The sequence below is a fragment of the Barbatula barbatula genome (assembly GCF_947034865.1).
Source record: "Barbatula barbatula genome assembly, chromosome: 15".
NCBI classification, from domain to species: domain Eukaryota; kingdom Metazoa; phylum Chordata; class Actinopteri; order Cypriniformes; family Nemacheilidae; genus Barbatula; species Barbatula barbatula.
In genome coordinates this window covers 22,398,650-22,412,327 of record NC_136778.1, presented here as the reverse complement: position 1 = coordinate 22,412,327, position 13,678 = coordinate 22,398,650, and the positions used below count along the sequence as shown (strand labels likewise).

Below are 13,678 nucleotides of genomic sequence, written 5' to 3'. Positions count from 1 at the left end.
CTAATTTAATCTAATCTTATCAAAATGTAATAAATTACCTATTAAACTGTCAAATTTTCATAAACAAGCCCTATTGTAACCTGAGGTTACACTATTCAAACTTTTTTTCATTGAATAGGTGAATCAAATATATTTTTTGTTTCTGATTTGTTCAATGCTGATGAGAACCTTCTTTCCTTTCCTGACTTTGTGTCTTTGAAAGGTGAAACAATCTCACTAAAAGATTTGAATAAAGTTACTAAAAGTATTTCTGTCAGTTTAAAAACTTTGTTTAAAGCACATTTATGTTATGGCTGTGTAAACAACAATTTTCCTACACTTGTGTTTAATGGTGTTTATTTATTAGATAAAAAATGCTTTTTTATTTTAGAAAGGCTCTTTCTTCAACTCCAGGATGCCCCTTTAAAGCATCTAAATGGAGGATCTGTTATCCGAACTCTGACTTAAAAAACGCATGGACCTTTCTCACAAACTTTTTATCCCAAGTACTCCAATATTCCAATACAATCCTTAGAGTAATTGTACAGAAATGTGTAAATAATGGATATTAATTTATTTTCTGTAATAACTATCATGAAAACAGTTTACATTTATTTTGCCGTTACTTTTACAGTTATGCATCTTGCAAATGCTTTTATCCAAATCGACTTATAGAGCTTTAGAAATAATACATTTATTAGTATGTTTGTCTTCTTGTTAATTGCTTGTTTTCTATTTTATTTTCTAAGATGCCAATAAGATGAATTTTTCTCAGAGACCTGTAAACAAATGAATCTGTAATATAGAAGTCATGTAAAACACACAGACACACAGATAATAAAATGTATAATGTCTTTATTTATTTACAGTTTTTCATGCACAAGATTAAATTTTAACACACAATGTTTTTACTTTTAACACACAACGGATTTTTAATGCACAAGGTTATTTTTTTAATGCACAAGGTTATTTTGTTAATGCACATGGTTTTTTTAATACACAAGGTTTTTATTTTTAATGCACAAGATTTTTTTTTTTTAATGCACAAGAGGTTTTTCTGCACAGGAGGTTTTTCATGTCAGAGGTCAGATGATGGCAGTAGAGAGGCGATCAAACAGTCTTTAAGACTCTCAATGGAAGGAACTATTGAAGCGGTTGTGCTTGTTGATCCACAGATGTTTCAGTTTTGGATCGTGCAGGTATCGCTCAAGCAGCAGCTGTCGTTCCAGTAACATCTTCTCTCTCCTTCTTTTCTTCTCTTCTTTCTCTCTGATCATTTGCTCTGCCCATTCGAGGCGAACAAGCGGTCCGTTCCTCTTCTTCCAAGTGTTCAGTTGCTGAGTCTCCCTCTTGGGTCGATAGGAAGAATTAACATGGAATAATGGTATCTTTTGTTCCCTCGGTTTCTGAGGAGCATCGTGTGTTTCTTCAATAGAGTCACATTCCTCTTCATCAGAGTCGTTCTCATGTTCATCAGTGATGTATTCAAACACGTCCACCTGGATGGGAGAGACTTTGCACAGGACCTCGCTGTCATTCTCCATCCAACACAGAATGGCTTTTGGCTTCACCGCAGCTTCCAGCGCTTTATGATGTGTAGTCTTCATCTCACCGGGAGTGAACGTCCTTCCCGTGTACTTCACATACTCATTTTCGATGTCAATATCCATCAGGACAACTTGTGGAGGCGAGTCAAACGGTAAGGTGTCCGGCGTTGGCTTTACGTCAGAACGTGGAAGGATTTGGCTGTGATGATCTACTTGAATCATCACTTTCTGTTCCTCCGACGACTGAAACGATGCAGAACTCGTCAGAGATATCGCTCCATCCGTTACCGGTGTTGTTATTTGACAAACCAGCAGCGGTTCCTTCACTGATGGTAGTGTTCGCTTCACGCCAGCCGGTGCCACCGACTCTGGAAAGATCCTGTCAGCCAGAGACGGCTCTTCAACCGCAGGCAGGGGTCTGATCTCCACAGCCGGTGGTCTCAAGTGTCGTGAGGTGTTGTAAACTCTTACGGGATCCCCTGCTGATAGCAGAGGTCTGATCACAGGTCTGATCTCGTCAGCTGGTAGAGTGGAGGTTGGAGGGACCCGGTTAAGCATCACTGGGCGTCCGACCGATGGCAGGGATTGGATGTCGGTGACCGGTGGAGTTGGAGGGTCAGATGCCTCTTTAACCACCATTGGCTCTGGCACTGACGGCATCTGGTGGACACTGATGGTCTCTTTCTCCTCTTCGTTCTCCTTCTCACTCGTGTCCTCCATCTCGCTCCATTCGTCTGCATCACACTGTAAAACACGATGAGATCAATAAGTCAGCGACTCATCAATAAAAGTGAAAAGCTGGAACAGACATGTTCTGATCTTTAGGACAGTGGTTCTCTACGGGATCTGACTGAGCTGAAGGTTGAGAAGCTGTTTTAGGACAATCGCGTTTCATTGTTTAGCTTTTGTGTGTTAAAACAAAGACGCTGAAAAGCAAAGCCTGCACTCATGACTGAGAACAGCGTATCGGCTAGCAGAAGCAGATCGAGCAGATATTGTGTCATATGATGTGATATTGTATATGACATACTTCTATATATGCCCAGTGAAGCTATTTCAAATAAACAGGTTCAACTTCATATTAAACTGTGACAAGAAACGTAAAGTGTTGTGAAGTTACATGATAGACTGATGTCCCTCTCGAGCTCGATGTGATAAATCAATAAACATTTAGATTCAGATGTCCTAAACATGTCGCTAATTCTTTCTTATTGTTGAATTAAAGTCAACATTCAGGTTTACGGTGTGATGATGCTAAAACCAAAGGAATCTCTTACCGCTGATTCCTCAATCTGATCGATTTCAGTCGATTCTTGATCTGACAAGCAGAAGAAGAAAAGGCATCGAAACGAGTCGATTAATCTGCTCAACAGTGTCATTTTCAAACGCTGAATGCTGAAGAAAACTTAACATCAGTTTGTAACTCAAACTATCAACAGAAAGTCTCTTTCGACTGCAGCCGCTGATCTGTCAAGTTGCTAGGTAATCCCAGATGTGACGTCATCACCCGAGTTACGGTGTTTTCTTTTTCATCTTCTTTCAAACAAACAGGCAATTCAACAAACAATTCACAAAACATTAAGCAAATAAACACACCAAGCAGCACAATAATCTAATACACAATGATAATATATCGATATAAATGTTAAAACAAGGACATAACGTGGAGATTTATACATTTATACGGTTTTAGCAGCAACAATAACCTGAGGCCCAAACTTAACTTCCACTCGACCTCCGCAAAGAATCAATAACTGTTGAATATGTTTACATTCATTTAATTTGATACAGTTAAAATAAAATATCACCATAAAACAATAAATAACACAAATAAATCAATAATCGTTTCATATAAATAAAGTTTTATAACCAAACACAGACCGGAAATTAACTTCGGACCAGAGTTGTGTAAACTAGCTATGTGAAATATATATTAATTCACTAATAATAATGTTGATTCTATGAAAAATAAATTATACGTGAAGATGGAAAAACATGTTATATATTTTAATTCATATCCATTGGCACTCATTCTCTTATTCATATTGTTTTCTGTTTAGTACTGTATGTATCTTTATAGTGTTGGTTTAATTATTGTTGAATGTGTTATTCTGGATGCACAGTTCACTATCAGCCAATCAGCCAATCAGATGACGTTACGTCACTATACGGGCACAGGTTCAGGGTCTGGACGCAGCCTATGTGTCGTGTTGCTTTAATAAAAAAGTGAGCGCATGCGCACTGTGCAGTGCGCAGCCATATCTTGCGATGGAAGCGGATGTTTTTGCCCTCTGGCTTCTTCTCAACGGATGTTTCAACAATATTAACAAAAACTGAGATTAAATATGCGAAGAAACTTTATTGACTTCCAATCTTCTCAGGATTTAAGAATAACGAGGTCAGGGAGCAACTGACATATCACATCATCATCATCATCATCATCATCATCATATTTCTTCGTTGTGAGATCATGCTGGGTGATGCGTTTGGACATCGCGTTGATTCAAGCGTTGGAAATAAAGCCGTGAAGATTAACAGATCCAAAGAAATCCTGAGGAAGAGAGGAAGAATTGTGCTCAATAAGGACAACAGAGACACTGCAAACATCAGCAAAACATGCTATAAACCTTCATTAACTACACGTGACGAGACTAAACCAGCTACTAATAAACAGGTAACCACTATTAGCACATAACATTCAAACTCTTACAGTTTACATTATCATCCGTTTACCATTCAAACGTCTTTATGGGGTGTGTGTTTGGGTTTTGTCCTGGTAGATTTTAATGGTGTTTTTTTGCTTCCCATCCACCTGATGACATCCCACCAAACTATTGTGGTTTCCATAAAAACCAATATAATTCCTACTACAACCATTCCATTCATTTCGAACCTCTTTGAAATGAAAATCTTCATGTAGTCAGATTTTCTAACATTGTTCTTTGTTTGTCTTTAACAGTCAAAAACAGAAAGATGTGACCGAGTACATCACACCAGTCATCTCTCTTTGAACCTGAACGATGGAAGACAGCACAGAAATGCTCCCGACAACACTGAGCTTGCCAAAACACACGAAAGTGTGACACGCCGAGAGAAGATGAACGTTTGTTCTGAGCCGTCGTTTGACGCAGAGAAGACGTACGCTGGAGCCAAGTTCAGCGAGCCTCCCTCGCCCAGTGTCCTCCCAAAGCCGCCCAGCCATTGGGTGGGAGAACACGTGCGTCGGGATGCGGCTGCGCAGAGCGCCTGCAGTAAAGAGCAGATGTCTGTGTGCCTGAAAACTCTGTTGAAGCTCCACGAGAAACCATGAGATACCAAGAGATAGACAAAATTACTACGGTAATTGAAGAGAAAAGGTATATGGGCTGTTGACATCATGCAACAGATGCTGAATTTGGCAATCTTTTCGAGTAGAGTGAGGATTTAAGACATTCAGACGTGGGTACTGTTTGTTTCTTAGTTAAAGAGTGAGCGTAGTGCTTGATTCGGAGTCTCCCTGCATCACAATGGTTTTAACGTCCCATTCACGCAGGAGTCGACGACGTCTACATTTTTGCACAAGACAGGAAAGTCTATAAAAATGTTTAACTTGTGTTGGTCACAAGATAAGCCGTTTGTATTGCACAACCCTCATGATTCATGTATGTTATGGTAAAGTTTACCAGATATTGAAGCACTGTGTGACTAGTCCTCATTTCGGTTTTCATTTTCTCAAACATGTACAATTGTGCACATGTTCTGTCATACATTGAAATCTGTAAATCCTTCTTCTTGAACTTCTTTCACTGCCAAAAGATTTGTTTGTAACATTTGCATCAGTTAAAAACAGATTTGAGAGTATAATTAAATTTTTATCTAGCGATAATGAAATAAAGATTCTTTGTCCCTGTAATTTCTATGTTTTGTGACTAGTGAGATCAATATTCAGGTCACATGCTCTCAGTAAGTGCAATGAACGGATTCTCTTGGTCTACGAAATTGCAGGTCCTCACTTCTGTCCAGTTACAGCAGTCGAAAATGTAAATTGATATGATATTTGAAAAGAATTTGCCTTTTGGTCAAACTGTAAAGATGTGCAGGGTTGGGTCAATTTCACATTTAAACAACGCTTTTCATGTTGAATGTTTCCGAACCCGAAAACCAGCGAGTGATTTCTCTTCATCTCATCTACCAGTACAGAATTTCCATCATCATTAAGAGCACTGTCAACTATCACACAAACTTGATCTTGTTGATAAAATCTGTATGAAATTCCTCACAAATTATTTTATGGATTAAAACAGAATAAAATCAGAGTTGTATTATCTGTTGATTTTTTTTTTAGGCATTCCTCATAAACAATGTTCATTTCACAATGCATTATATTATATTCTTGACTCATTCCAGAGGTATGTGCTCTTGGATACACGTTTTTTACGTTATTTACCTCCATTTTAAAAGAAGGATCTGATCCTAGCCGACGAGACGTCATGTTAAAACATTAAAGCAGTCCAAAAAATTGATTTCATCAAACATTTGAGGTTTCTGTAGGTCAACCGGCACTTGCAGCACCAAGGTCATAGGTTGGATTCAAAGAAAGGTGCACATGAAGTCAACCTCTGGTCTGTGTCTGATTATAATATAACAATGACATTCATATTCAATATATAAAATTATATTAAAACTACTTATAAAAACAGTTGTTGATTCTTTGTTGAGGTCTACCGGCAGTTTATGTTGTTGCTGCAAAAACATTCACAGTAATAATTATATTTCAAACTGTTCACTTTTCCTTTGACTAATTGTAATGACAATCATGAGATTCATTCAGATGTGATCAAAACTAAAATTCAAATAAAGGACCATAATGGATTTTAATCATTTTGTATATATGATATATATTTATAAATATAAGCTTTGGTAAAATGTTTGACTTTTTTACTCATTTGACAACAATGATAATATGAAAGTTGATCAAATAAATACACATTTGATATAATAAGTCATCTCTCTACAATGCCCATATTTAGCCCCCTTGAATGTTTGAGATTATATCACAGACTTGTGTTTAACAGACGTTGCATCAGAATCACAGAAAAAAATAATAGTCACCTCTTAGATACATCAAAACAAGTTGTATAAAACACATTCAACAAACACAGGAGACACTTCATTTCCAAAGAATGATGACAGACACAACACAGAGCAAAGAAACACTTTACCATAAAGATCAATTCACATGTTAGTATGTCATTAAATGAAACAAACATACAGCAAAACAAACTTATCTTTTCAGGACCAGATAACAATGATTGTTTAACAATGACACGATCCTTCTAAACCAAAATTTGTATTTCACCAAAAAAAAAAAAGCAAGCTTTTCCTTGTTGACTAAAATTATAAACACTTGTAGCAAGAATATTTGTTGTTGACGAGTTGACAAAATGCGTTATTTGACCATAAAAGTACAAAATGAATTGTGTTTCTGTAGAATAAAAAGAAAGGAGCAGCAGTCACCGAGAGTATATAGACCAGTATATAATGTTGAAGAGTGTGTACGCTCCGGGGAAGATGAGCCGGGAGTATTTGTCTATAGCGTGTGTGTCTATTAATAAACTGCCGCGTGAAGGCCCTTGTTCATTATCCAAAACTAAATGCATCAGGAACTTCTCCTGTTTGCCTCCGTTCAGCTCGGACATGCCGTAGTTGCCGGTGGTCATCACGTCCACGTCACTGTAACTGCTGCTGTACATCATCTGCCCCGGATGAACTATTCCACACGTACACGGCAACTGCAGCATCATCACATCTCATTACAAATGATGTCATTGTGATAACTTCTAACTGAAGTGTCTTATCTTACCTTACTGCTTTGTGTCCTCTCTCTACGCTCCTGTAAGGTGGACAGGTAATTGACAGCGGCGTACTCGATCACAGACAGAAAGACGAAGACGAAGCTGACCCACAGGTAAATGTCCACAGCTTTGATGTACGACACTCGGGGCATGGAGGCGTTTACTCCCGTGATGATGGTGGACATGGTGAGCACCGTGGTGATGCCTGCAAAGGAACTCAAGGCGTCATAAATCTACAGCACTTGAATCACTTTCAATGAACAAGATCATTGTCAGTGTAAGAGATTTGTTCAATTATATTACATTTTATTAACATCTGCAATGATCCATTTCAGTATTTAAAGGAACAGTACGCCCAAAACTTCTGTCCTCATTTAAATTGTTCCAAAGAATTGTTTTGTTTTGCTTAGTTATTTGGAATAATGTTGGTAACCAAACAGTTCTGGGGCACCATTGACTACCATAGTAGGAGAAAAACTACTTTGGTAGTCAATGGTGCCCCAGAATGGTTTTGTTTGGGTCTATCCCTTTAATGTGTGAAAAAATTTATATGTACTTGTTTATGTACCTTTTTACACAAATTGAGAGTATTTTTCTTTGATTCGTTTACAGCTCTTGAAAGAGAAGTTATTTTGAGTTTATATTAATTTACTTTAAGCACAGTGTGTTTTTAGAAGCAATCGATAATTTACCGCCAAGAAACACTATGACCCTGAAAGAAACAATGAAATAGTTTGAAGGGACTAGTTTATTTCTATACAAGAAACTACTGCAAAGATAACAAAAGAAGAATTTCATTGGTTCGTGAGATGTACATGCACGGCGTCAGCTTTGGCATCATAATACAGTTAACACATAGAAATGTGCGATCATGTGAATGATGTGTAGCGTTTTCTCACCCAGAGGAACCCTGGCAGGAACGGCTCGCCGGTCGATCCAGAAGGACACCCAGGACAACATGACCATCAGAGTGGCCGGGAAGTAGGTCTGCAGCAGAAAGAAGAAGATATGACGCCGCAGAGTGAAGTTGATGTACAGACGATTGTACCAACCTGCAGGAGACAACGATAACATCAACACATACAGTGGGGCAAATAGGTATTTGATATATTCAAGTTTTCCCCACTTACAAAGAATGGAGAGATCTGTAATTTTCATCGTAGGAACACCTCAACTTTGAGAGACAGAATGTATATAAATAATCCAGAAAATCACATTGTATGATTTTTTTTATAATTTCCATTTTATTGCATGAATTAAGTATTTGATACAATAGAACTTTACATTTGGTACATAAACCCTTGTTTACAGTTACAGAGGTCCGACGTTTCCTGTAGTTCTTGTCCAGGTTTGGTCCACTCCTCCATACAGGTCTTCTACAGATGTTTCAGGTTTTGGGACTGTCGCTGGGCAACACAGAGTTTCAGCTCCCTCCATAGATTTTCAATGAAAATTACAGATCTCTCCATTCTTTGTAAGTGGGGAAATCAGCAGGGTATCAAACACTTATTTGCCCCACTGTACATAACCATAATCCACAGAACATATAATCTACTGGAGTGAAACACAAAGTCATTACTGTCAATAGAAGATGACCGTGTGTGTGATACCTGTACTGCTGTAGAAGGCCAACTTAGAAGTGGTGTGAAACTCTTGAATGAGAAACTGAGAGAGAGAAATCTTCTCGTCCGTCTGTAGAGAATTGTTTCCTCTTTTCCAGTGCAGCATAAGATCATCATCAGTATAAGCATCTGCACACAAAACATTGTCCCTTACAACCCTTACAACACATGACAGATGACATGAAATGAAAGGAAACTCTGCGATCATTTTCAAATGTAAATGTTTGTAACAATCATCCATTATTGCCATCTCAGGTAAATAGGAAATAATCGTACTAAGAATACAAATACAGCTAGGAAAGTAAGAAATTATGTGTTTGGACTCACAGCTCTCAATCTCCAGTGAACATGTCTGTGTGTCCAGGGGAAAGTGACTGAGATCCATATTACACATTGCTGTGACAGTGACCCTGCAGAACATCACAAATATGTAGCTTTGGGGTTTATTCGACTCAAACCAATGGTTGAGTAAAATTAATAACACAACAGTACAGTGTTATTTTGGTATGCTCATGTATTTCATGTGTAAGGATTGTCGTTCACATTTGGTTTTATTGACTTTATGTTATACATAGATACTGTATTTGAATAAAGTGCTTTGGCCTGTTGCTGCAAAGCATCAATGGGTCCGCCATATTGGACAGGGCAAGACTGCCATGTGATGTATACCATTGAAATGATTCTGCTTCCTCATACACTTGTATGTTTTATGGCAGTCTTGTTCTTACCAATATGGCGGACAGCAATGTTGACCTACGATTCATTGGCCACTGTGCTGATTTAAGATATAAAGAGAGATGTGGTAGTACATGGAAAAACTTAAGTGGTCAGTAGATTTAGAGGACACATGGAGATGCTGCTCTTAGCACAGTTGGTTCGCTTGTAGATCGCAGCGAGTTGAGATGATCATACTGTAGAATTATAAAGTCATTTCATCTGACAGATCGGGTGTGGGGCGGCTCTGAGATTAACACTCAGCAATGAGCCAGATTTGTGTCCGGATAGACCCGCGGGTCAAGCTAATCCTACAGATTCTCATATATTAATCCACAAGGTTCAGTGACTGCTTTAGATTAGTATCTGTAGTAGGAAAAGCATGACTGCACTTCATTGGACTCACTCATGAATATATCACATGGTTACCTCAGGCTGTAGAGAACTTTGCCGTCGGGATAAACTCTGAGCATGACGTTCTCTGTGGTGGTGTCATGGATGAATGAACGTTTGGAATGAACGAAGAAGATGTCGGGTACCCAGATCTTCTTCACCACTCGACCGTCAAAGGTCATGCTCTGGTTTCTTTTACTGGGGAAAGACAGACGCGCATCCTTCCAGTAGTGTCTCAAGTAAAGCGTCATGGTGAAGTCCTGCAACACAAATTATATGTATTTTTTTGAAAATTTGCGGTTGCAAAATTATTCTGTGATAAGACATTTTTTCACTAGTAAAACTGTAAATAAAATCTGTTAAATAAAGTTTTTTCTTGTGTGCGCTTCAATCTTAATGACACTGAATTGTATGAAAGCTGCTGTATGTTATGTCAGAGATTTACCATATCAACTTCAGAGATGGTGTCCAGACTCTCCAGCTGAACGTCCACTCCCACAGGTATCGCAGGACCTGCAATTATTTATATTAATGCATTCATTTGTTTTTCTTTCTGTTATATACAATGCATCATAAAATAATTGTGTTTAAGTTGTTTTCTATTGTATACATCTCATTTATAGTCTACTTAACATCATGATATAATGTGAGAAAATTAGATGATGTATACATGAGCAAATGTATAACCCTTGTGTGATGTTCAGGTCTATGAGATCCATTTTCAATATTAACTAAGTAACTAAATGTGGAAGATGTCAGATCTCATCCCCCATTGACTCCCATAGTATTGATTTTGCAGCGATGACATAAATGTATACGAGTTTGGAAAAATCTGAGTGTGTGTAAATGTGAATTTTTGGGTGAACAATTCCTTTATTAAATTGATAAGCCTATTTATATGTATTTATTAATTACTCGTGATTCTTTGGCTTATATGATGTAAGTATGTGTGGACTACTGTAAATGCTGTTGACACAGAGCCACTGTGTCATAATCTAATCTGATCTAATGTAAAAAACAGATCTGGTCACGATGTCATCACAAATGTTTGTTAAGATCTTCTGGTGTTTGGCATCACTTACGGTCAAATATCAGTGCACTGTAAAATCTCAACATCTCTATCTGTTTTGATGTTAAATCTCGTCTCGTCTCACCTCCGAAGCCAGGCCTCATGGTGAAGTCATGGTCGTCTAACTTCAGCAGCTGTTGGGATTTTGTGACGGGGGCTTTCGTGACATCTGGACTTCTCATCAGTAATGTGCTTTTACCCAAACGCACATGTCAAACACCAATGAGCAATAACCCAATATCAATTATTTCAGATAAAAAAATATTAATGGATTAAAAACTTGACATGTATTATGCGAAACACTTCAAAATATAAGAAGGAATGACAGATAGATAGACATGTATTTTTGGCAGAATTGTATCCATATGTTTTGCTCCTGAGTACCTGCCGGGTTTATGTGTTTCTCTTCTGCTTGTTTCTCGTCTGGATCTGAACAATGCAAGAGGAGACATCATCATATCAGAACAATTCATTTTATTTCATTTGTTACTGTACCCTTTGTTATTTTATTGTATGTTATATTCATTAATTGCATTTTAAATTTAATTTCAGATCTGTTTGTAAGAAGGGTGTAACTAAATAAATATACTTTTCCAAAACTTTCTTTTGCAATATTTAGATTTACTGTTTTTATATACTCTAAAAAAAGTTGGTTCATTTTCAGTGTTGGGTAAATATGGGACAAACCCAACCGTTATGTTTAAATAAACCAGAAAATGCTTAGAATTGTCTAATTAAAGAACATTGTCACTGTAAACATTTAAATATATAGGCTATATATATATTTTCTTTTCATTTTGGCACATATTGCGGGCGCAGTTATGTATATTGTAATTGTTAATCTGGTTTTCATTTTCATCATTTAAAGAATTTATTTCAATTTGGCAGGAATTACCTTCCATAGTTGTCAATGTCACAAGTATTTAGTAATTTGATTTGAATGTGATAAAAATACATTCAAAACAGATCAGAACAGGTTAAACTTTCCACGGAATAGATTACCGTGCACAATGTCTTTTTATCATTACAATTATTCACTACAATTGTCTCACCATGTTTTTATTTACATTTACTCTCTAATTTGTATCATTGTCTTGAATGACATTGTCTTCCATTACCAACGACAATTCCATATGGCAATAAAGCTCTTTCTGATTCTGTCTGCATATATCACACAACTATGAGGTATTTGCAGAACATGACAAATACTGCAATTTTATTTCCATCTAAACATAATTCTCATTCAAGTTTATATATTTGCAAGACACACACGTGTGTACGTTTGTGAACATTGCAGTTACTAAGACATGACAACATCCTACACGGGAAGAAATGATTGTGTTATTCTATTACTGTTTACTACAACTCTGACAGAATTAGATCCGCTCACAACCACAAATGTAAAACAAGACATAATTTCTCTCATAGAAGAAAGTTCGAATAAGAGTTGATTCATTCGTTCATTCACACTCACCGGATCTGACTGCCGGTCTGTGTCACCTGTGCGTCCAGCTGCAGAGCTCCAGAGAGAAAACACACACAGAACAGAAAGCAGACATCAGCGTGCATGATGCTCACATCAACCCAGCGCCACTTAAAAGCAATAAAGAGGTTGAAAAGGGTCCGGTGTTCTGTCCTGCAGTGTGATGCCGGGTATGTGTGGACGTGTCATGTAATGCACACGCAGGCAGCTGCATTAATCTGTATGAATTTGAAGGTCAGACGTGCAGAAGGGGCTTTAGCAGGTTACAGGGTGAAACAGACATTTGCTGGCTACATGTTATGTAATGTTTAGTGCGCATTACGTGCTATCTGAATTACACTTACGTAATCCTGTGGTATAGACAGTGATCAGTGCTCCAGTTCACTTCCAGCTCTTACTCATGTAACACTATTGCTAGATATCATTTAAAAGTCACGTTTATTTATATATTGTATATTAGACATTCAGACGTCGTGGTGATGATGGTCTTTGTCCATCACAGTTGGTTAATATTGAAGGATTTGCCTCATGTCGTGACAATGTGAAATGTTACATTTCTTTAAAGAAAGATGAAAAAACAAGAAATATAAAATAAATACGCGGAATTTACACAGTAAGTAGTTAATGAAAGAATTTGATGTTGTATGTGCTGCCTTGACCTCACATCAACGTGTAGACAGGTGTACACACAGAAAAAAAAAGGTTCTTCGCCGGTTCTTCACCGGTTCTTCGGGATGATTGAGGTGCTATATAGCACCGCTACTGTATAAAGAACCAGTTAAGCACCTGTATGGTTCTTCAGCGGTTCTTCATTGGTTCTTTGGGGTTGTTAAGGTGCTATATAGCACCACTGCCGTACAAGTAAACCGTTAACCCCTCAGTATATAGTTATTTAGGATCTCAACTCTCTCTTAGTCTCTTTAGTTGGGGAAAGGATTGAAAACAACATAAACAACAAGATAATTCTGGGATGTGAGAGCTGTTAGTTGTAGCTTAAATTATGTGGAAGGAGAAAGGAGGATGAGAGAAAGCTAAAA

General features: G+C 37.6%; 3 protein-coding genes across 3 annotated transcripts; 1 reads left to right on the top strand and 2 right to left on the bottom strand.

The window, feature by feature from the left end:
• Positions 1 to 818: 818 nt before the first annotated feature.
• LOC306904737 (uncharacterized protein) lies at positions 819 to 3,028 on the bottom strand. The gene is made up of 2 exons (XM_079474790.1): positions 2,804 to 3,028; positions 819 to 2,270 (listed from the first exon to the last, which is right to left on the bottom strand). Exons 1-2 carry the CDS (start codon positions 2,903 to 2,905, stop codon positions 1,110 to 1,112), a joined length of 1,263 nt encoding a protein of 420 aa, XP_079330916.1. The 5' UTR covers positions 2,906 to 3,028; the 3' UTR covers positions 819 to 1,109.
• Positions 3,029 to 3,751: 723 nt separating this feature from the next.
• On the top strand, positions 3,752 to 6,381 carry pnrc1 (proline-rich nuclear receptor coactivator 1). Its single transcript, XM_079474804.1, has 2 exons — positions 3,752 to 4,200; positions 4,486 to 6,381. The coding sequence occupies exons 1-2, from the start codon at positions 3,997 to 3,999 to the stop codon at positions 4,834 to 4,836; spliced, it is 555 nt and encodes a 184-aa protein (XP_079330930.1). The 5' UTR covers positions 3,752 to 3,996; the 3' UTR covers positions 4,837 to 6,381.
• On the bottom strand, positions 6,362 to 12,869 carry gabrr1 (gamma-aminobutyric acid type A receptor subunit rho1). Its single transcript, XM_079474788.1, has 10 exons — positions 12,633 to 12,869; positions 11,543 to 11,587; positions 11,244 to 11,350; positions 10,535 to 10,602; positions 10,126 to 10,349; positions 9,310 to 9,392; positions 8,971 to 9,111; positions 8,260 to 8,412; positions 7,369 to 7,565; positions 6,362 to 7,297 (listed from the first exon to the last, which is right to left on the bottom strand). The coding sequence occupies exons 1-10, from the start codon at positions 12,725 to 12,727 to the stop codon at positions 7,019 to 7,021; spliced, it is 1,392 nt and encodes a 463-aa protein (XP_079330914.1). The 5' UTR covers positions 12,728 to 12,869; the 3' UTR covers positions 6,362 to 7,018.
• Positions 12,870 to 13,678: the final 809 nt, after the last annotated feature.

Excerpts from the sequence above, each read along its gene's own strand:
- pnrc1 (XM_079474804.1), top strand. The coding sequence starts at position 3,997 with ATGCTGGGTGATGCGTTTGGACATCGCGTTGATTCAAGCGTTGGAAAT. Across the intron at positions 4,201-4,485 it reads AACCAGCTACTAATAAACAG|TCAAAAACAGAAAGATGTGA; the intron begins GTAACCACTATT and ends TGTCTTTAACAG.
- LOC306904737 (XM_079474790.1), bottom strand. The coding sequence starts at position 2,905 with ATGACACTGTTGAGCAGATTAATCGACTCGTTTCGATGCCTTTTCTTC. Across the intron at positions 2,271-2,803 it reads ATCAGATTGAGGAATCAGCG|TGTGATGCAGACGAATGGAG; the intron begins GTAAGAGATTCC and ends CGTGTTTTACAG.
- gabrr1 (XM_079474788.1), bottom strand. The coding sequence starts at position 12,727 with ATGCACGCTGATGTCTGCTTTCTGTTCTGTGTGTGTTTTCTCTCTGGA. Across the intron at positions 9,393-10,125 it reads AAAGTTCTCTACAGCCTGAG|GGTCACTGTCACAGCAATGT; the intron begins GTAACCATGTGA and ends GATGTTCTGCAG. Across the intron at positions 9,112-9,309 it reads TTCACTGGAGATTGAGAGCT|ATGCTTATACTGATGATGAT; the intron begins GTGAGTCCAAAC and ends TTTTGTGTGCAG.